Raw genomic sequence first — 23,374 nt, forward strand, 5'->3', positions numbered from 1 at the left:
AAGTGATTATTCTGAATCTGACATTTAAATATCCTATCCACAGCAACTAGCATTGCTGACTGGTTTAATTAACTTGAAGGATATAATCTTATGCTATATAGTAAAAATACATATTTTAAAGTGTCATTTCATTATACAGTATAAATCAGAGATGTGGGGCCAAATTCTGTCCTCGGGTCCATATAAGTAAATCCATTGACCTCACCAGATTAATCTGCATTTATGCTGGTGTGAATGTAGGCAGAATCAGACATAAGTACTCTATAATCCATTTTTCTTAAATCACCATGCTCTTTTCAGCTTTCCGTTAAGACATTGGGGAAGGAATTGGAATTCTGGAGTTATGGAATTTTGTCCTGGTTCAATAGGGTTTAAGATCAAAATCACAACAAACATTCTTTTTCATTTGTTTCATTGGGTAATTTCTCCCCATCCCCCTCATATTTACTATAATGCTCCTTAAACATGACATGGGAACACCTTTGCATTAAAATTATCAAGGTGACTGTTGACACAAGAGACAAAAGATGCGATATTGAATCTTTCCATTCTAGGACAACTACCTGAAGGGAGGTTCCAAAGAGGATGGAACTAGGCTGTTCTCAGTGGTGGCAGATGACAGAACAAGGAGCAATGGTCTCAAGTTGCAGTAGGGGAAGTCTAGATTGGATATTAGGAAAAACTATTTCACTAGGAGGGTGATGAAGCACTGGAATGCGTTACCTAGGGAGGTGGTTCGGACATCCCTTAGGAGTGGATCTATAAACAGAGAATCTCTATGTCCTAGTGAGGACGAGAGGATGGAAAATGATAAAATACAGGCAGGGTCTGATCAGAAACAGTCAAATAAAAGAGTCCCATTCAATTACATTGTGTAATGGCAGACAGCTAAAAGGAGACAAGTTTTTAAAGTGCTTATATACCAATGCTAGAAGTCTAAATAATAAAATGGGTGAACAAGAGTGCCTCGTATTAAATGAGGATATTGATATAATAGGCATCACAAAAACTTGGTGGAATGAGGATAATCAATGGGATCAGGGCCGGCTCTAGGCACCAGCAAAACAAGCTGGTGCTTGGGGCGGCACATTTTTAGAGGCGGCATGGCCGGCGCCAGAATGCCGCTCCTGCCGCCCCTAAAAATGTGCCCTGGCCGCCCTAGCTCACCTCCGCTGCTCGCCCTCCCTCCCAGGCTTGAGAGCCTGGGAGGGAGGGGGAGACTCCGAGCGGTCGCTGATTCGCGCGCCGCTGCTCACCCTCCCTCCTAGGCTTGAGAGCCTGGGGGGAGGAGGCAGGGCTGGGGATTTCGGGAAGGGGCGGAGTTGGCGGGGCCGGGAGGTAGAGTAAGAAAAAAAGGGGGGGGGCGGCCAAAATTGATTTTGCTTGCGGCGGCAAAAATCCTAGAGCCGGCCCTGAATGGGATACAGTAATATCAGGGTACAAAATATATCGGAAGGACAGAACAGGTCGTGTTGGTTGGGGTTTGGCATTATATGTGAAAGAAAGCGTAGAATCAAATGAAGTAAAAATCGTAAATGAATCAATCTATATCAGAGCAGTAGGGCTATATTACCGACCACCTGACCAGGATGGTGATAGTGACTGTGAAATTCTCAGGCAGATTAGAGAGGCTATCAAAATAAAAAACTCAATAATAATAATGGGGGATTTCAATTATCCCCATATTGACTGGGTACATGTCACCTCAGGACGGGATGCAGAGATAAAGTTTCTTGACATCTTAAATGTGCTTCTTGGAGCAGCTGATCCTGGAACCCACCAGAGTAGAGGGAATTCTTGATTTAGTCCTAAGTGGAGCACAGGATCTAGTACAAGAGGTGAATATAGCTGGACCGCTTGGTAATAGTGACCATAATATAATTAAATTTAATATCCCAGTGGCAGGAAAAACACCACAGCGGCCCAACACTGCAGCATTTAATTTCAGAAAGGTAGGGTTACCATAGTTAACAAATAAAAAAAGAGGAGCCTCCACGGGGCCCTGGCCCCGCCCATTTCCCACCCCCCAGCCCCGTCCCAACTCCGCCCCCTCCTCCCTCCCACTCCCAGCCACGCGAAAAGGGCTGCCTGAGCGCTACCGGCTTCACGGTTTGCCGGGCAGCCCCCAGACCCTGCACCCCCGGCCGGCGCTTCCGCAGCACAGCTGGAGCCCAGGAGGGGAAGCGCCCAGCCGGGGGCGCAGAGTCTGGAGGCTGCCCGGCAAACCGTGAAGCCGGTAGCGCTTGGGCTTCGGGCAGCCCCTATGCCTCCGGACCCTGCACCCCCGCAGGGCACTTCCCCTCCCAGGCTCCGGCGGCTCAGGGTCCGGAGGTATGGGGGCTGCCCAAAGCCCGTAGCGCTCGGCTCTTAAACAGAGCTGAAGAGTCAGGGGAGGAGCAGAGCCGCCGCGGCCGGAGGCTCTACTCCTCCCCTGACTCTTCGGCTCTGTTTAAGAGCCGAGCTGCCCGAGCGCTATCCTGCGCCGCCGGAGCCCGGGAGGGGAAGTGCCCGGCCGGTGGCTGGGGTCCGGAGGCGAGGGGGCTGCCTGAAGCCCATAGCGCTCGGGCAGCTCGGCTCTTAAACAGAGCCGAAGAGTCAGGGGAGGAGCAGAGCAGCCGCGGGAGGGGAAGTGCCCGGCCGGCATTTTCCCGGACATGTTCGGCTTTTTCGCAATTCCCCCCGGACGGGGGTTTGATTGCCGAAAAGCCGGACATGTCAGGGAAAAACCGGACGTATGGTAACCCTAAGAAAGGGGAACTACACAAAAATGAGGAGGTTAGTTAAACTGAAATTAAAGGGTACAGTGCCAAAAGTGAAATCTCTGCAAGCTGTGTGGAAACTTTTTAAAGACACCATAATAGAAGCTCAATTTAAATGTATACCCCTGTGGTGTTCAGATGCTGCTTGTAATTATTAGAACTGGGAGCACTGGCTGTTGGGAGTCTGAAAGGACAGGAAACAGGAAGGAGGGGGGAGGAGTTGAGGAGGCTGGGAGAGTTACAGAGTGTGCAGCTACAGCTTGGAGAAGAGACTTGCACTGTAAATAAAGTTCTGTTGAAGTTGTTAATACTTTGCCTAGTGGATACCACATCTTGGTGACGAGGATGGATCTTCTGCCTCTGAACCCACCTGCACCCTTTCTGCAAAGCCCAGGTGAGCCTCCAATTGCTTTTACTGCCTGGATCCGTATGTTTGAGACTTATCTGCTTGCAATCAGTGCTACAGAGATTTCTGAAGTAAGAAAGCGTGCTCTGCTAATCCACTGCCTTGGAGCAGAAGGGCAGTGTATATTTTACACTTTTCCCCTTGCAGATGATAAATATGAGACTGCACTCACTGCATTAAAGAACTTTTTTGTGACAAAAGTGAATGTAGTAGCTAATTGCTACAGATTTCGCCAGCGTGAGCAGAAACCAGGGGAGACTATAATGCAGTATATGGCTTCCCTGAGGAGTCTGATTGTAACTTGTGACTTTGGGAATATGGCAGATGAGATGATTAGAGACCAGGTCATTGAGAAAACAACAATGCTTCATGTAAGAGAACGCTTACTTCTAGAACCACAACTTACACTAGAAAAAGCAATAACCATTGCTACTCAGATTGAGTCAGCTACAGCTGAAGCCAAAATAACGAGCCAGGGTACAGGAGGCCCAGTCCAGGCTGTGACTCCTTTGCCGAAAAGTTCACTATCAGTGCAGACAAAGAATTGCAAAAGGAAAACTAATGAAAAGCCACTGAATCAGCAAATGCAAAATACAGTAAAAGCATGCTTTCACTGTGGATCCCCACAACATCTTACAGGCTACACAGGATGTCTAGCAAAAGTAGCTCAGTGCAATCATTGCAAAAAGATTGGGCATTTTGCTAAAGTATGTCGCAGTAGCCAGTTTAATCAATAGGTGCATGCAGTTACAATACCAGATGTTACTGTGCTGAGTGTAAACAAAATCACTACTGCACATATTCCAGAACAGATAAAGTGCACTGTAAATGTTTCTGCCATACCCTCAGGCAAATCACACTCTATTCAGCTAATGTTGGACACTGGCTCAGCAGTATCTATACTACCTGATTCCATCTATTTGCGTTACTTTAAGGATGTGCCTCTTACTGAACCCAAACTTCACTTGGTGTGCTATTTGAAAAACTATATTCCAGTACATGGCTGCCCGTCAGCAACAGTTACTTTTGGTGATCGCTGTGTAACTGTGGAGTTCTACATTGTCCACAAAGGCACTGCTATCCTTGGCAGAGATTTATTAGCTGCTTTAAATCTCAGGGTAGTTAATGGACGAATTGATCTTCCTCAGCAAAGCACTCTTGCGGTACACACACCAGTTTCAGCTGGGACCCAACTCCAGGTTGAGGAGAAACTCGGCTGTGCTTATGGGTTTCTGCATAAAGTTAAAATGCGGAATTATGTGTTGCCTGTACGACAGAAATTACGGCGCTTACCATTTTCAGTCAGGGAAGCTGTTTCAGAGGAACTTAGAAAACTTGTTCAAAAGGACATTATTGAAGAGATTAACTCCTCGGAATGGGTTTCACCTATAGTAGTGATGCAGAAGAAGGGTGGAGACATTCGCCTTTGTGTGGACTTAAGGGCGCCAAATAAAGCTATTGTGATTGACAGCCATCCTCTTCCTCACATAGAGGAAGTATTTGCAGAACTCCGTGGAGCAAAGATGTTTTCTATTCTTGATTTGCAGAGCGCATACCACCAGGTTATGTTGCATGAAGATAGCAGAGACCTCACAGCATTTATTACACATGAGGGACTATTTCATTTTAAACGTGTTCCATACGGTCTCGCATCAGCCCCAAGTGCCTTTCAAAAAATGATGTCATTGATTCTGAAGAATCAATATGGAGTTCAGTGCTATTTGGATGATATTATTGTGTTTGGAAATACTGCTGAGGAGCATGACAATAACCTGCAGTCTGTACAAAACTGCATCAGCAAAGCAGGCCTCAAGCTCAATAGGTCCAAATGCAAATTTAGACAAACTGAACTCTCCTTTCTGGGGCATACAATTTCACAGGCTGGACTAAAACCTGATCCAGATCATATCCAGGCAATTTCAAATGCTCCTCCTCCAACAGAATTGCAAACTTTACGTTCCTTCTTGGGTTTTACCTCCTGGTATGCAAAATTCATTCCCAATTATGCTTCTGTCATTGAACCGTTACGAGAATTACTACGGAGAAGTTCAACCTTAGTGTGGACAACGGATGCACAAGTTAGTTTCGAAAGGGTGAAAGACTTGATTGTACATAATCCAGTATTTGCATTATTCAGTCCCGCATTGCCCACAATTGTAACTACTGATGCTTCTGATTATGGACTTGGGGCTGTCCTCACACAACTTCATGAGGACAACACTGAGAGGACTGTTGCATTTGCTTCAAGGACACTAAGTAATGCTGAGAGAAAATATTCTACAGTTGAAAAAGAAGCACTTGCTTGTGTCTGGGCTACTGAAAAATGGAGAACTTACCTGTGGGGCCGCACGTTCAAGTTGCGCACAGACCACAGCCCTTTGACGACGTTGCTCACCACGAAAGGACTGGGAAGAGCAGGATATCGTATTGCTAGATGGCCTGCAGACTACTCTCTTTCAATTATGAACTGGAATATAAGCCTGCAAACGAAAATGTGGTAGCTGATTGCCTTTCTCGCCTGCCTTTGCCTTCACCAGATGGTCCACCAGAGGATGAGGATGTAGTAGTTGCGCTTATTACAAGCACTCTTACTGCAGTTACAAGAGAACAATTTCAAGCTGCTTGTTCAGCATGTCCAATTCAACAAAAACTACGGGAATTTCTGACAGATGGCCCAGTAACCCTAAAAACCTTGACCCAGTTTTGCTGCCTTATTTTAGAGTTCGGGATGAACTTTCTTTGCTCAATGGCTGTGTGCTACGAGGTACACACCGGCTACTTGTGCCAGAAGAATTACAGTCAAAACTCATACACCTGGCACACGATACTCATCAAGGAATTGTCAGAACCAAACAATGACTATGGGATCTGTATTGGTGGCCAGGGATGGACTCTCAAACTGAAGCACTCATAAAATCCTGTGTCACTTGCCAAATGCATGATAAGACAGCAGTGACATGTAACCCTCCATTACAGCCTGTTCCTCTTCCTGAATCTGCATGGGAAAAAGTGGCGATTGACTTTGTAGGACCCTTTGACACTGCTCCAATTGACTGTCGTTATGCCATCACTTTAATAGACTATTTCAGCAAATGGCCTGAGGTAGGGTTTACATCGCAAATTTCTTCAGCTACAGTAATTAAGTTTCTCTCTTCAATTTTTAGCCTGGAAGGTAACCCCAAAGAACTGGTTTCAGATAACGGTAGTCAATTTACTTCCCTGGAGTTTGAAACTTTTCTAGCAGAGAGGAACATTTTACACAGGAGGTCGTCCCTATTACCCTCAAGCCAATGGAGAAATCCAACGGTTTAACAGAAGTTTGAAAGAGAGTTTGCAAACAGCTAAACTGGAAGGGCGATTGTGGATACCCTTCACTATTGATTTCTTGCAAGCATACCGGGCTACACGACATGCCACAACGCAAAGATCACCCGCAGAGTTACTTCATGGGAAACAGATGACTACTAAACTGAACATTGCTGGATTGTTAAAAGCACGACCTGATGCCCCAAACAAGGATGATGTGAGAAAGACAGTTGAATAGAACCAAGCAAAGTCTAAGGCTTTCACAAACAAACGGCGGGGTGCTAAGGAACCAAAGTTTGAGTGTGGTTCCTTTGTTAGAATACGAAAACCTGGAATCTTACGCAAAGGGGACCATAAATTCACAGCTCCTCTTAAAATCATAGAGAAGAAGGGACCTTACACCTATCTACTTTCTGATGGGCGGGTATGGAATGCTTCTTATCTTCCACCTGCCTATGCACCAAGAGGAGATTAAGCCAATACCCAGTCTGCATTGGATGACTTCAAAGTAGAACCAACACAACAAGACATTGCACTGGAACTGGGGCTTGAGAGACGGCTGTCAGACTCAGACGACCACCTGCCTGGACTAGACTATGTTATGTAGTATCTACAGTGTTTTCAGTATAATATTCCTGCCAACAGTATAGTGTCTTGTTTCATATTTGTTCCTGGGATTAGAACAACGTTTATTTTAATTTGGAAAGTTTCTTAGGAGAGGAGGGAATGTGGTGTTTAGATGCTGCTTGTAATTATTAGAACTGGGAGCACTGGCTGTTGGGAGTCTGAAAGGAAGGAAACAGGAAGGAGGGGGGAGGAGTTGAGGAGGCTGGGAGAGTTACAGAGTGTGCAGCTACAGCTTGGAGAAGAGACTTTCACTGTAAATACAGTTCTGTTGAAGTTGTTAATACTTTGCCTAGTGAATACAACAGGGGTCGGCAACATTGGCACGCAGCTCACCAGGGTAAGCACCCTGGCGGGCCGGGCCAGTTTTATTTACCTGCTGACGCGGCAGGTTCGGCCGATCGCGGCCCCCACTGGCAGCGGTTCGCCGTCCTGGGCCAATGGGGGCGGTGAGAAGCCGCAGCCAGCACATCGCTCGCCCGCGCCGCTTCTCGTCGCCTCCATTGGCCCAGGACGGCGAACCGCGGCCAGTGGGGGCCGCGATCGGCCGAACCTGCCACGTCAGCAGGTAAATAAAACTGGCCCGGCCCACCAGGGTGCTTACCCTGGCGAGCCGCGTGCCAACATTGCCGACCCCTGGGATACAACAACCCCAAATTAAAAAACGTAGTAAGAGAACCAAAAAAGAGCCACCATGGCTAAACAACAAAGTAAAAGAAGCAGTGAGAGGCAAAAAGGCATCCTTTAAAAAGTGGAAGTTAAATCCTAATGAGGAAAATAGAAAGGAGCATAAACACTGGCAAATGAAGTGTAAAAATACAATTAGAAAGGCCAAAAAAGAATTTGAGGAGCAGTTATCCAAAGACTCAAAAAGTAATAGCAATTATTTTTTAAAGTATATCAGTAGCAGGAAGCCTGCTAAACAACCAGTGGGGCCACTGGACGATTGAGATGCTAAAGGAGCACTGAAGAATGATAAGGCCATTGCAGAGAAACTAAATGAATTTTTTGCATCAGTCTTCATGGCTGAGGATGTGAGGGAGAGTCACAAACCTGAGCCATTCTTTTTAGGTGACAGATCTGAGGAACTGTCCCAGATTGAGGTATCATTAGAGGAGGTTTTGGAACAAATTGATAAATTAAACAGCAATAAGTCACCAGGACCAGATGGTATGCACCCAAGAGTTTTGAAGGAACTCAAATAGGAAATTGCAGAACTATTAACATAGTCTGTAACCTATCATTTAAATCAGCTTCTGTACCAGATGACTGGAGGATAGCTAATGTGACGCCAATTTTTAAAAAGGGCTCCAGAGGTGATCCCAGCAATTATAGGCCTGTAAGCCTGACTTCAGTACTGGGCAAACTGGTTGAAACTATAATAAAGAACAATATTGTCAAAAATATAGATGAACATAATTTGTTGAGAAAGAGTCAACATGGTTTTAGTAAAGGGAAATCATGCCTCACCTATCTACTACAATTCTTTGAGGAGGTCAACAAGCATGTGGACCAAGGGGATCTGGTGGATATAGTGTACTTAGATTTTCAGAAAGCCTTTGACAAGGTCCCTCACCAAAGGCTCTTACAAAAGTAAGCTGCCACGGGATAAGAGGGAAGGTGCTGTCATGGATTGGTAACTGGTTAAAAGATAGGAAACAAAGGGTAGGTATAAATGGTCAGTTTTCAGAATGGAGAGCGGTAAATAGTGGTGTCCCCAGGGATCTGTTCTGGGACTAGTCCTATTCAACATATTCATAAATGATCTGGGAAAAGGGGTAAACAGTGAGGTACCAAAATTTGCGGATGATATAAAATTACTAAAGATAGTTAAGCCCCAGGCAGACTGCGAAGAGCTACAAAAGGATCTCTCAAAACTGGGTGACTGGGCAACAAAATGGCAGATGAAATTTAATGTTGATAAATGCAAAGTAATGCACATTGGAAAGCATAATCCTAACCATACATATAAAATGATGGGTTCTAAATTAGCTGTTACCACTCAAGAAAGAGATCTTGGAGTAATTGTGGATAGTTCTTTGAAAACATACACTCAGTGTGCAGCGACAGTCAAAAAAGTGAACAGAATGCTGGGAATAATTAAGAAAGAGATAGATAATGGGACAGAAAATATTACATTCCTCTATATAAATCCATGGTACACCCACATCCTGATTACTGTGTGCAGATGTGGTCGCCTCATCTCAAAAAATATATATTGGAATTGGAAAAGGTTCAGAAAAGGGCAACAAAAATGATTAGGGGTATAGAAAGGCTTCCGTATGAAGAGAGATTAATAAAACTGAGACTTTTCAGCTTGGAAAAGAGACAGCTAAGGGGAGATATGATTGAGGTCTATAAAATCATGACTGGTATAGAGAAAGTAGATAAGGAAGTGTTGTTTAGTACTTCTCATATCACAAGAACTAGGGGTCACCAAATGAAATTAATAGGTAGCAGGTTTAAAATAAATAAAAGGAAGCATTTCTTCACACAATGCACAGTCAACCTGTGGAACTCCTTGCCAGAGGATGTTGTGAAAACCAAGACCATAACAGGCTTCAAAAAAGAACTAGATAAATTCATGGAGGATAGGTCCATCAATGGCTATTAGCCAAGATGGGCAGGAATGATGTCCCTAGCCTCTGTTTGCCAGAAGCTGGGAATGCACGATCGGGGATGGATCACTTGATGATTACCTGTTCTGTTCATTTCCTCTGGGGTACTTGGCACTGGCCACTGTCGGAAGACAGGATACTGGGCTACATGGACCTTTGGTCTGACCCAGTAGAGCCTTTCTTATGTTCTTATGTGGTGGAAACTCCATCCTTAGATGTTTTTAAAGCCCGGCTTGACAAAGCCCTGGCTGGGATGACTTAATTGGGGTTGGTCCTGCTTGAGCAGGGAGCTGGACTAGATGACCTTCTGAGGTCTCTTCCAACCCTAATCTTCTATGATTCTATGATTGGAATCCAGTCCTGATCAGTATTGACCAGTCATCTTTCCAGTGGATACCTGTTGGGTTTCTACTATGAAATTATTTCAGTGCCAAAGTCTTGTTCCTAATGGACAATGGTGTCCACAACACAACAAGCACCTTGTGGGCAGCCTCAGCAGATAGAATCAGCATAGTCCAACAGACAGGGCATAGGACTGGGATTCATGAGATCTGGCTCTGTTGTATGACCTTGGGCAAGTCACTTCACCTGTCAGTGCCTCCATTTCCCATCCCACCTTGCCGTCTCTATTTAGATTGTAAGTTCGTTGGTGCAGTAACTGTCTCCAACTATGTATTTTGTATCTCCAACACAATAGGATCCAGAGAGGAAGAACGGTTCCTGTGGTTAGGTTGATAGCTGGGGACTCAGGAGAGCTGGGTTCAATTCCCTGTGTTGCCCTAAACTTCCTGTGTGACCTCATGCAAGACAACTAATCTCTCTGTGCTGCTGTGAAACAGGGATATAATAGTAATAGAGTTTGGTAATGAATAATCCCTTAAAGATTGTGAGGTGCTCAGATACTGTAGTGATGGGTGCTATATAAGTAAGGTATACATTGGCCATATAACTTAGATAAATCTCAGTTGGAGCCTCTAGGTACTTCTGTAATAGAAATAATAAATAATCATAACAGTGTAAAGGGCAAGAAGATTGAACTACTGGCTTATGCCAATAGGTGGGTTTCCAATCACAGTGGAGGTAAAGAGAACAGAGTGGAGAAGCTTGTGTGGGGGAGAAAGAAACTTATCTCTAGAGCGCTCAATCCACCATCTTTCATCAAATTCATTTTCAAAAAAAGATTAAAATTACTCCCTTCAGACACTGCAAAACCCAAATAACTTCCCCATGATGATGTTATTACTAATCTGTAATGCAACTGGAGTGAAGCAGTATAGCGTCTTTTTCTGTTGCGTTGCTAAAGCAGAAAAATATCACACTCCTCTAGGATTATTTTTATTCTGAAGAGTGAGAAAATCACTTATTATCCCTAAACTCTGCTAGATTACGGAATAATGGTGTGATCCACAAAGGTATTTATGTACCTAATTCTCATATTTAGGCTCCACTGCAACCCATCAAACTCCTACTTGGCTGTCTCCTAACCCTGTAGGTATCTAAACTCACTCTGGTGCCTAAGTTTTATAGCAAAAGTTCTCTAGGCATCTAAATTCTGGCTCTGACCATGCGCACTGTTGCCTCACCCTAGGCACCCAGATCCCTATCACCCATCTAAGTCACAGAGTTATTCACATACCAAGGGAGACTGGTGTATAACTGCCTAAATCATGTGCAGGGGTCCAATCCGGCAGGGATGCTCAGAGGCCAACTACTGGATTGTCCCCCTTAGGCGAATTCACAGGAGGAGGAGGAGGAGGCTCTCCCTTATAAACTTTAGCCAAGTGGCTACAGTACTCATCCAAAACATGGGAGACCCTCCATTCAAGCCCCTATCCTCCACCTTTCCTGGTTCAAGGATCAGAATCAGACATAGAAATCTTCCTGCTGTCCGAACTCCAAGAGAGGCGCAGGACTAGCTCACATCCCTCTTGTCAGCATCTCCCAAGGGCTAGCTTAGGCAGCTCCCTCCTAGCATACTGGCTTTGTGGATCACATTCTGAGGTGCTTATCTCTCCACAGTCATTGTATAGGGGAGCCCAGGCTTTGTGGATCATAGTTTTGTTCCTGTGGTTCTCTAGGTGTGACACTCAGGCCTTGTCTACACTAAAGGGAAAGGTCGATCTAAGCTATGCAATTTGAGTTATGTGAATAGCATAACTCAAGTTGACATATCTTAGATCTACTTACCGCGGGGTCCACACTATGTGATGTCGACGGGAGACGTTCTCCCATCAACTCCCCTTACTCTTCTCAATCTGGTGGAGTACAGGAGTTGATGAGAGAGCGATCTGTGGTCGATTTAGCGGGTATTCACTAGACTAAATCGACTGTTGATGCATTGATGGCCGCGCTTCGATCCCTTGGTAAGTGTAGACAAGCCCTCAGCATCTCAAAGCCTAAGGCAGTCCCTTTTTGGATCTGGGTCTACTTGACCCTAGAGAGTAAAGTATATAGCAGCTGCCACTTTTCACCCAAGTCAAAATTCACCCTAGGACAATTAAAAATGTAGGCCCCAACACTGTGAGTAACTGTGCACAAAAAACAACTCCTGAGCCCATGTGGAGCTCTGTCTAGTCACTGGGGCCTGCCCACATGGAATCGCATGCAGGGTTTGGGGCCCTATCAGGAAGTGCATGTCTTCCCTCTCTCCTCCCCAAATTCCTCCACCTAAGATGTCCACCTACATTTCAAAGAAACAAAGGGCAACTGTATGAAGAGTTTCATGGGCACAGCATCCCACAGTGTTGTTATAATCATAAAAAAGTCATTTGTATTACAGTACATGCTTTTACATGATTAGCACATAAACATACTTTCTTAATCTGACCAAATGCTTCTTAGCAGACATTTAGCACCAACGGATGTTCCTTACAATACCATCAATTTCATTAGTATGCATCAAACAATATACCTAACAGCATTTGACCTGTATTAAAGCTGACTTAAGAAATAATAATCATTTTAAAAATTACTTCCTATTGCTGAATAAATTATTCTAAAAGTTAGCCCACACATAGCAAATGGCTTGCACATGCAGAACTAAGTTCTTCAAGTTTGGGGGCCAAATTTTCACATAGATGCCATAAACTCACACCTATAAAGTGTGTATGAACATCCACCTACACAAACACAAGCCCCATTTTTCTGAACAAACTAGACAGTGGTATGCCTATCTAAACCCCAAACAAGAATACAATATGACCTAAGGTCGTACAACAAACTAGTGAGAAAAGCATGAAAATTCAAAGTTAAGACAAAGTCAGGTGACACAGTGTGTTAGTGTATCAGATTTTCACCTCTGGAAAATGGAGTTCAAATTTAGCCCTTAGAAACATCTGACAATTTGATGGTCTCATTTAATTAAACTATGAACAATGATCCGTGCTATATGACTTTAACATGATTGACAGATTCTGCTGAAGAAAACAACTCAGAGTGGAACAGAAGGAGATCTTGCAGGGTCAGGACTAAGATGCCTGGTAGATCTACATTGTGCGGATTGCCATGAACCCACGTCGTGGTGGTGGTGGTGGTGGTGGTGGTGGTGTGTGTGTGTGTGTGTGTGAGAGAGAGAGAGAGAGAGAGAGAGAAATGAAGGGGGAGGGAGTAGCTCCCTTTTATGGACACCCAGCCAGCCAGTTAGCTATAAAATCCCTGTTAGTAGCTGTTCTCTACTTGCTTTAACTGTAAAGGGTTAAAAGGGCCATAGGTAAAAGGAAGTGAGTGGGCATCTAACCAAAAGAGCCAATAGGAAGCCTAGAACTTCTTTAAAGTGGGGAAAAAACTTTCCCTTGTCTGTCTGTGTTATTCTCCCGGAGAGCAGAGACAGGGCTGGAACTATGCTGTAGGAGCTTGGGCCAGGTATGAAAAATCATCAGATCATACCTAGAAACTACTCATTTGAAACCCCAGATATATAAGTAGATCGGGAAATGTCTAGGAAGACGCGATTAGGTTTATCTCTTTTATTTCTTTATGGCTTGTGGACTCCTCTGTGCTAACCCCAGGTGTTTTTGTTTTGCTTGTAACTTTTAAGCTGGACCTCATGAAAGCTATTCTTTATTCTTAATTTTTGTATTTGCTCTTTTTAAATCTAGCAATAGCCTGAGTTTTCAGATGTATTTTTTTTTTCAAATAAAATTTACCTTTTTTTTTTTTTTAAGAACAGGACTGGAGTTTTGTGTCTTAAGAGCTTTGTGCACATTTTGTTTAATTAGCTGGTGGCAACAGCTGGTTTCTTTTGTTATCTTTCTCAGCTTTTCCGGGGGGAAGGAAGGGTGGTGCGCGAAAGGGCTTGAGGGTACCGCACAGGAAGGAATTCCCAAGTGCGCCTTCCTGGGTTCTCAAAAGGGTTTTTGCACTTGGGTGGTGGCAGCATCTACTCATCTAAGGTCAGAGAGAAGCTGTAACCTTGGGAGTTTAATACAAGCCTGGAGTGGCCAGTATTACCTGTAATTTTTAGAATCTTTGCGGGCCCCCACCTTCTGCACTCGAAATGCCAGAGTGGGCAATCAGCCATGACAGTGTGTCAGCAACTGTGTTTGTAGACACTAATACTGTGTGGAGGGATGAGATCTATTGTCTTGCTGGGATGTTCCCCAAGCACTGTGCAGAGTGGTGGGCAGCCTTAGGCTGGGACTGCTGTGAAGAGCCAGCTCCTTAGGGCAGTGGCTGAACGTTCCTGCAGCCAACTTCTCTAATTCTCGCTACCCTTGGGAGTTACAATAGGTGCATGGGGAGCATACAGCCTATATTGCCAGGGCAAGAGCTAATTCTGGCAGCAAATTTAATGACAGGGCTACTCAGAAGATCTTTTCCCCCACCTCTCTCAGTGGTTCTTAAGAAGTGGCTGGGTGATTTGTCCAATTGTATTTTTCCCTCCCTCCACTTGCAGCGCTTGCGACCCCAAGAGCTGTCTGCTCCTCCTGTTCTCCCATCAGCCAACAGTTTTTATGCTTCTCCCACATTAGCTGTTGTGATCCCCTCTGGCCTAAAACTTGGCTGTTTAGAGGAGGTGGCAGAGGAGGAATTTTCTGTTATTTGATGCAGTGTTCCACCACAACAGATGGGACACTATCAGCTTTCTATCTACTGTGCCTCAAACCTCATCAGCAAAGCCCAGCCCCTGCTCTCAATCCGAAAGTGGAGGCAAGACTAGGAAACAGAAATAAAAATGAACAAATTGGGGGGCTTACTCTAAAATTTATGATACTTATATGCCCCCCCATTACTTTGGAATAAATTGTATGCTAAATTTCTAGTCTAAAGAATTCTTTAAAGGTGATTGTGCACATATTTATCTAGACGGTTTTTAAGTATATTTCATTTCCCTGACAATCAATAATGTCTCTAAATCACTTTAAAATATATTGGGAAAACCACAGCCTATGATGGAAGTGCTGACACATGGCAGTTCAAATGGACATGCTATAATGAACATACTTATATTTAATCCTATTTAAAAGTTGTATGTCTAGGTTGAAAGGGGTCCCCTTATCGTTTTATGCCCCATTTTTTTCTGCTGAGTTTCATTTAGCATTTCATCCCTTTTAGATACCATTTGAGATGACCATGCATGCACGCTGATCCCCTTAAATGCTTTCCAGCAGAAACCAATGTTCAGAAACTCAGACCATTACATTTCGTGCCCTTGCCCTTTCCCGCACTTTGCAGACACAGAGGGAAAAACTGCACTGTGCCAGTAATCTCATTTACTCCTATCAGCGTGCCTCCCTAACCCAAACAGCAGAAGGCTGTCATTATACCCCAGCTCACAATCTTTATACATTTCAAAAGAAAATCTGCTTTTCAAGAGTCATTAAAAAAAAGGAAGTAGCCATTGGTTACTCTGCCAATAGTGACACCCTCAAGTGAGGCTCTACCATTGGTAACTAAGGTGTGTGTTATTGCTATTGATCTGAAATTCCTATTCTGGAACAGACTCAAAATTTCTGCATGTAAAACAAGAATAGACTTTTTTATAGGTTTTTCTTGACTGGAGAAAAAAAGAATTGTAGAACAATTTAATTCTGTTAGAGAAGTGGCAATCATTCACACTAACCAAGGTCCAAAGGTAATTTACATTTTTATATATTCATTTTTAATATTTGTAACTGGTCTTATTCATGCCTGTCAACTATATTTTATTCAAAGGATTGTAAACACTACAGTATTCAGTGTATCTCCTGAGTGCTACATGGCCTTGCTATTGCACTGTACATTTTTGACACAATCAGAAATGCAGAATCATAAAACTAAAGTTGTAAGAAACTTTGTACAGTGAAGGCCATTTTGCAAGAACTCAAACAGAGTGAAGCAAATGCAAGTCCCAAATGTAGGGCAATGTTCCCATTGCTATTCTGGTTACAGCAAACCTCAGCTTAAAATGAAATTGTTCTAGGGAGAAAAATATAGAACTATGGGACAAATACTGGTTTGGAAGATCAGAGAGCAGGTGGACACTCCCTGTCAACACAGAACTGAGATCCATGGGGCTGCTCTGAACAGGGAAACACAATGGGATTTGGTATGGAAAATGGGCAGGGCCAATCTTCCCTTTGAAAGGGGATGCAGGCAGCCCTGGGGTTATTGCAGCTGCTACAAATCCTATCAGGAAAGATTCTTCCCTTCTAAGAACCCAAGCTCCTGCCAGAGGTGACCAGTTCACAAGCCCACTACTCAAAGGCTACGTCTACATTTATGACAGTGTGTAGAGTGTTTATACCCTGCTAGCATGGGTATAAATAGCAGTTGTAAACGGTGAGACACAGTTTAGGCAAGTAGAGTGCTCTACACACCTGACCCTGCAGTCTCTCTACACAACCAAACAGTGCTTCTCACATCTACACTGCTACTTATAGCAATGAAGGGATCTGCTGACTCCTTGCTGCTGGAACCTTTCCCTGGTGAAATGAAAGGCTCCGGCAGCAGGGAAGGGCTCTGGCAGTGGGAAGATAGCAGGGAGCTGCCAGAGCCTGTTAACACTATTAAAGTCAATGATGTTGTACCAGAATAAACAAGGGAAGGATTTAGTTCCGAAGGTGGACTGACATGCTCTGCCACTTGTTAATGAGTTAACTAAACAAGGTTTGTTGTGTTTCAATATGCTAAGTGATGGACATTCTCTCCACAGCATTTGGGGTGATGCTCTACAGCCCATAGACTTCAGAGAGTTTGAGACTTTCCAACATCGCTTTTGTTTTACACATGCCTTCAATTATAGTTTGACTCTTGAAGGATATATTCTTTAGTTCACATTTTATTCTTCTCTCACTCTGGCAAGAGACTCTAAGAGTAGCCATTTCTGGGATTGTAATGGGTAAGGAGAGGTCAGGTGTTATCCTCCCTGCTTCTCATCTCAGACCAGTCAGACAGCCGCTCTCTCTGCACTTCAGACCAACCAGACCAGCTGCCGCAGCGCCCTGCTATGCTCCCTCATCTCCTCCCATTACCCACACTGTGTCAGACAAGCCCTACTCTCTCCAGCAGCAGCACTCCCCATTTCAGGGCACCCTTCCAACGTCACACAGCTCCTGCAGCATCACCCCTGCCCTGTTCTCCCCGCAGCGTCACCCCTGCCCTCCCCAGCCAGCAGGATTACGCGACCGCCCCCTCCTCTCGTCCCCCAGTCAGAGCCCCCAGTGTGGCTGCAGCCCCTCCCCTGGCCCCGCGCCCCGCCCCGCGGACTCGGCGGAGGCAGCCGGCTGAGCCCGCAGCTGGCAGAGCGCGGCGCAGCGGGGGCCGCCTGCGACTCCTACCTGGGAGCGGGAGCCGAGCTCGGGCGCTCTCCGGGCGGTCACCAGCTTGGCCGTGGTCTGCAGGTTGATGGGGGCGCTCTGCGGGGGCTCCACGCCGGCCGCGCTGCAGCCCAGCCCCCCGTTGATGTGCGCGGTCACCATCGCGATGGGAGCCTTGGCCGGCAGGACGGAGATGGCCAGGCTCTGGCTCTGGCTGCCGCCGCCGGACGCTTTGAGAAGCGCAGGGACCCCGCCGCCGGGCTTGGTGTTTCCGCTGCCCCCGCTTCCCACCAGCACCGCCGCGGGGCAGCTCCGCACCGCCAGCTTCTGCCACAGGGAGAAGGAGAGAGAAAAGCGCGAGCGTCACCACCGGCCTTGACCCCGCAGCGGCACAATCCCCTGCCCCTCGGCCCCCGCCCGGCACGGGGCGGAGAGGAGCCGAGGGGTGCCCTGGCACCGCCGCGAGCGCATGCAACATCTGCAGCCAGCCCGGCTCTGCCAGGCGCTCCAGCAGCAGCCCAGAGGCGGCACTGCCCCCTCCCTACGGAGCCCTGACCCGGAGCAGCCACCGCCGCCTGCTCCAGCCGGGGGCGCCCCACCGAGAGCCTGGCTGCATGTGCCTTCTGCCTCTGGGCTACCTCATGCTCCCGGAGCCGGGCTATGTACCAGGAGAGAACAGAGACCCAGAGCCAGCGAGTACCATCGCTAGCATTTCTTAAAGGATGAAGGAGAGCTGGCCATGTCTTTAGTATCATTTTCTCCACCCTCACCAGGTTGCTGTTAACAGCGCACTGGCTTAGTGTAGCTTTTTATTTGTCTGACCAATTTCTTTATCTGTTAAAGTGGATTTTTAGGGGTGGGTTTGTTTGTTTGTGGGAGGAGGGGAGGGAGTTGCTTAATTCCCCCTGAATCACTTTCTGAAGGGGTTTTGGTTGTGTGGTTCGACAGCACCAAACACAAGGTTCGTGACTAGGGGTTACATCACTACAAGTGATAAATAATAATTGATAAAAGGATTTCAGAGCGGGCTAGCCAGTCTTTTCAAACTGTCATCTTTCATTAGACTGCAAACCACATTATAGCTTCCAGTATCACCCTACACTTTTTAGTTTCCCAATTCTTCAGATTTTACCTTTCCAAGTGTTGTCACTTCATTTTTTTTAATTTACATTTTCTTTAAGATTTTTTTTTAATAACCAGCATTATTTTTCAAGCTATTGGGGTCAGGCATTCTAGTGAAAGCCAGAAAACCTGTTACTATTTAAGGCATATAAAAATGTCATGTTTGTGAAAAGGTATTAGTATTATTGAGAACTTATAAATAGCTATTTTATTTTGGATCAGGTTTTCTTCTACTATTCCATGTTATGCTGACATACTCAGGCCTTTGTAGTTGCCAAAGTACTGGATACAAGAGACTTGTGTCAAACCTGTTTTTATCTTTATCTCATTTTAGCTGTATTAAACATCTCCTTGTATTATGTATCACTCATATTCAGAGTAAGATACAGCTTTCTGAGTAAGATTTCAGCTTTGCAGTAATATTGTTTCATTTTATATCATATGTAATATATCATTAAAAGCTCATAATGGAGACCATGGGCAAAATTCTGCTCTCAGTTACAACAGTATAAATCTGTTACCTAGAAATAAATAGAGGTTGAATTGAATTCAATCCACAGCTGCCTCTGTATCTGTGTGCCATTTACTTTAATGGGGCCAGGATTTCCAGTCGTGTAAGTGAGAGCAGAATACGTCCCATGCATCTATATTTTACTTTTGTCATATTTTATAACTGGATTTTAATGTCTATCCTAAGAAGTTCCCAATATTTAGATTGCCAGGATGGGAAACTTCACATCACAGAAATGTACAAATACTGTACTGCTACACACAGTTTCACTATAAGCATAAGGACATTCATTGTTTTCCTCATATAGCATTTAAAAAGGTACCAAAATACTTTAAATTTTCTCTAACTCAATTCAACACAACAAGCAAAACAAGATATGCAGTATTTGACTCAATTCAACAGAACAAGCAAAACTGAAGATATGCAGTATTTGGAACAACAGTGGAAACAAAAGCAAGTTAAAAAGCAGGAAGGATACTTTCCTTACACAGTTTAATACCCAATAATTGCTTTTCAACTTGGTGCAAAGGGGAAAAATAGAGAAAATACAAAGCAGAAATTGTGTACAATTAAATTTTTTTAGCTGTTTCTTTACTCACACTAATATGATCCACACATCCCACTGAGAGACATATTAATAATAGTTTCTTTGTGACCCTATTTTCATAATAAATTGATGAAAATGCCTATTTGTATATATGCACCAGAAATAGCTGAAACATGATTAGTTTTGTTGCTTGTTTTAAATTTTAACTCAAAGCAAACATTAAGTGGTTTTTATGGTTGACCCCTCTGTATTTTTCCTTGTTAAAGGGATATTTGTATTCCCCTTTAAGGATAAGTTTTTACTTTTATCCTTAAAGGTAAATGCAGGGAAGAATGTTGCCACTATCATAAACCTGAAATAACCAACCAACTTATTCCAAAAACTTCTGCTGAGTGGACAAAACAATTCTTCTTATGATGTACATATTGAAATTATTTGTTTAAAAAGAAGCTAGATGTGGAAACGTATCTGAGTGGTAGAAGTGAAGATTAGTTTCAGAAAGCTAAACTCACCTGTTTGGAAGAGGTGACTTTTTTCATTTGTGTCTGATTGAATTGTTCCATGAAAATGCATCTACTAACCACACCAAAACATCTCAGTCAGATTCTTTTGGTAAGAGAATAGAAACGATATGGTTTTTCTTTTTTAAAGAACTTTTTTTAATGTTATGCCCCAGGAAGTGCTGATAAAGGCATCTTGGCAGAAACAATAGAGCGTAGTATGACAGGTTAAAAAAATCCCCAACAAAACCTACATCTGCTGTATTATATTTCTGCCAAATTAATTAAAAGAATATTCTTGTTTCTAAAAGAGACAGAATCTGCATTTTGGGAATCAGTCAGCATAACATATTCTCTGACACTTTTGGAATGATGAATAATAAGAATCTAAGCATGCTTTGGGCATAACAGTCAAAAACATGTGCTGTCATAATAGGGGAGCCAAAAAAAAAATATTGGTTCTAAATGCTGGAAAGCAGCACACTGCTTCTCATCTACAGCATATCAGTCCTCACAATACACCAATTTTGAAGCAGCGCCTTTTCAATAGCAGCACAACTTTCATTTTCACTGCAGGATGCCACAGGCAAACTGGAGTTTGAGATATGTATGCCAGTCACATGCAAACGCACTTCAGTGTGCTGGAAAGCTGCTGCTTGTTTATGATTTTTTATATTCTACATGGCAGATTCCTCTTCTTAGATTTCAGCTGTACAAAGCAGTGCTTATATTTTTTTCCCAAATGTATCAAAATAGCTTTACCCTTTATGTTTATTTTTAAATGCAAAAACCAGTGTGTTCCACAGAGGTTTGTGCTCATAAAGGTTTGTAGGATGTGGGGGAAACAGGGATGCAACAGTTTTACTCTCATTCCAGGACATTTGGAATAAGTGAGGCTCCTACCAGCTACTCAGATGCTACCTTGTATAATTATTAAACAGATTGCTGAGTTTCATATTAAAGAAAAGGGAATAGGGGAGAGAGATGGATTTGAAGAATGCTGCTTTCAGAAGCCACAGGCAAAAAGCAAATAGCTATTCTGTCTCAGTACAGATGCTGGAACATACATGCACCGACACCCACATTGGGGAGCTGATATTGCCATTCACTGTAAGTTAAGGTTTCCGTTTCTCCACTTTTACTCTTCTGCAGTTTACATCATTTTTTGGTAACCTTACAAGGTCTGATGTGTCTTGTATATCAATAGTAATCCACACATGTCCTATGTAGATTGTTAAATAAGAATGATCACATTCTAAAACAATTTTATACTCTGCTACTGATTATCTTCCCCTGTGGCAGTGACTTTAAACTGATACAAGCCTGCCAACAAACCTTCGTGTTTCCAAACTAAGATATGTGACCTGTTTAAAGGGGACTTAGAATTCACTGCCTATTGCTGTCTATATTGTAACCACTTCTGCCTTAGACATAGACTTTGTTCCAGTAATCCTTCCAGAATGATATTGTCTGATAATGCACTTTCGCTATGAAGAATTGCAATTGTTTCCAGAGCAACATCTATTATTTTCCTGAGATGGCCTAGAAGGAAAAATGTTCTGTATGGGAGTTTGTCAAGCTCTCAGAAGAATGGTAACCTATTATAAAACCAAAGCGAAGGCCTACCAATTAATAATTTAACATTTGTCACAAACCTAAGGCACTGCATGTGAGATAGCTGAATAGAGATTCCCTCAGAGAGGAGGGTCTTGACCTCTGTTAATTTACTCAGTTCTTACAATAAAACTCAGTTGAACAATTGACTCTTTAATATTCTAACAGTGACAGACCACAATTCTTATTCTGGCAATAACCAAAATATATGGGATGTTTCAAGATTTGTGGTTTTGGTAACCGTATGAATTTTCATATGCTTTTCAATGTGTTTCCAGTTGCCATTTTTGTTACCCAGCTGTGAGCAATGACTCTTATTCATTTGGGCCTTGATCCTCCAAACACTTATGATCCTATATAACTTTACGCAAAGAAGTAGCCCTAGAGAAGTGAATAGGGCTACTCCCATGAAGAGATGTATATACCTATGCAAGTATTTGCAGGACTAGGGCCTTAGGTGGGATCGATGATGTGCTACCAGTATTTCAACAAAGGGCTCCCATAAAAACATCCTCTTTGCTTGTGGACAACCCCAAATACCACGGCTGCTGTGCTCACAGAGTGGAAGGGTGAGGAACTGAAGAATCTGTTTGGTTTCCCATTATTAAAAATGCTCTGTCATATCCATAACTTTGATGGGAACATTTTACACTCTGTTTCTGAACAACAGTTTATTGATAATAGATCACTATGTCCAATCTCTATCATTTGAACTGGGGCAATGACATTTGTAGGTGAATCTGGAACAGCGTCTCCTTCCCGTTTTATTTTTTAAACAACCTGCCATTTTGGTGCAATCTGGTTCATTCCAAAGTGGGGGAAATTGCACTACAGAAATATTTTTAATGAACCTCAAGGATAGGTCGTCACTAGGAGGGATGATTTAACAGCATCCAGAGAGTGGGGGTGAACTCCATCAGAGGCAGGAGATCATCCAACCTTCCCTTTAATTTGGTGTTGCAATTTTACCAAGTGGCTCCAGGGAGCCCACTCCAGCACATCGCCACTGAGGAGTTAACACTCTTTCTGCTTGCTGATCCACAAAGCAAGAGCCAATCGCAGCCCTCTCAAGTGTGCCATGATAAAGACTGAAGAGCATAAGGGAGATAAATATGAGGCAGAAAGAACTATGGATAGAGAGAGAAAGAGATAGATACTTAGGAAAGCAGAAGTGACTTCACTGCTGCTTGGAATTGTCTCGTGGCTTCTAGTATTCATCAGCAGGAAAAAGAAAAATCTGATGAGAACTTGAATATAGATCAAAAACATCCTGACAGAACTGTCATAGGGTATGGAAAGCATGAATAGACGTTTAGAGTGATGACAGATCCTTGGTCAAACAAGAACTGCCCTTTGGAGAAAACAGATCAGGAAGGTACAAAGGAAGGAAGGTTTGTGTGTTGAGGCACAAAGTATGGTAGCTACTAAAAAAAAAAAAAGGCTTCTTTTGTGTGTTGTTTTCTCCCCCTCCCCTTTTTTTGACAACTTACTGCCTGCCTGTCATTCAAAATAAGAATCCATTCATTTTTTCTCAGATCTCTGCTAATTAGCCATCGCTGCAGCAGGGCACAAGGATTTATATTCAAAGCAAAAACCCATTCTAATCAAAACTGTAGCAAACTGGGGTTTTG

General features: G+C 43.7%; 1 protein-coding gene across 12 annotated transcripts in view; it reads right to left on the minus strand.

The window, feature by feature from the left end:
• PHF21B (PHD finger protein 21B) overlaps nt 1-23,374 on the minus strand; it is a 213,355-nt gene that overhangs the window by 64,673 nt on the left and 125,308 nt on the right. For 10 of the 12 annotated variants that reach the window (XR_006173857.2, XR_010598450.1, XM_042847673.2 and 7 more), the window contains one exon: nt 17,471-17,776. The exons of the other annotated variants lie outside the window; for them this stretch is intronic. Coding sequence is in view for 8 of the 10 variants with exons in the window: in XM_042847673.2 (XP_042703607.2) it covers nt 17,471-17,776 (306 nt within the window). In the remaining 2 variants the exon portion in view is untranslated. The remainder of the gene's footprint in view (nt 1-17,470; nt 17,777-23,374) is intronic. 12 annotated transcript variants of the gene reach the window in all.

The sequence above is a fragment of the Chrysemys picta genome, chromosome 1, assembly GCF_011386835.1.
Source record: "Chrysemys picta bellii isolate R12L10 chromosome 1, ASM1138683v2, whole genome shotgun sequence".
Taxonomy (NCBI): domain Eukaryota; kingdom Metazoa; phylum Chordata; order Testudines; family Emydidae; genus Chrysemys; species Chrysemys picta.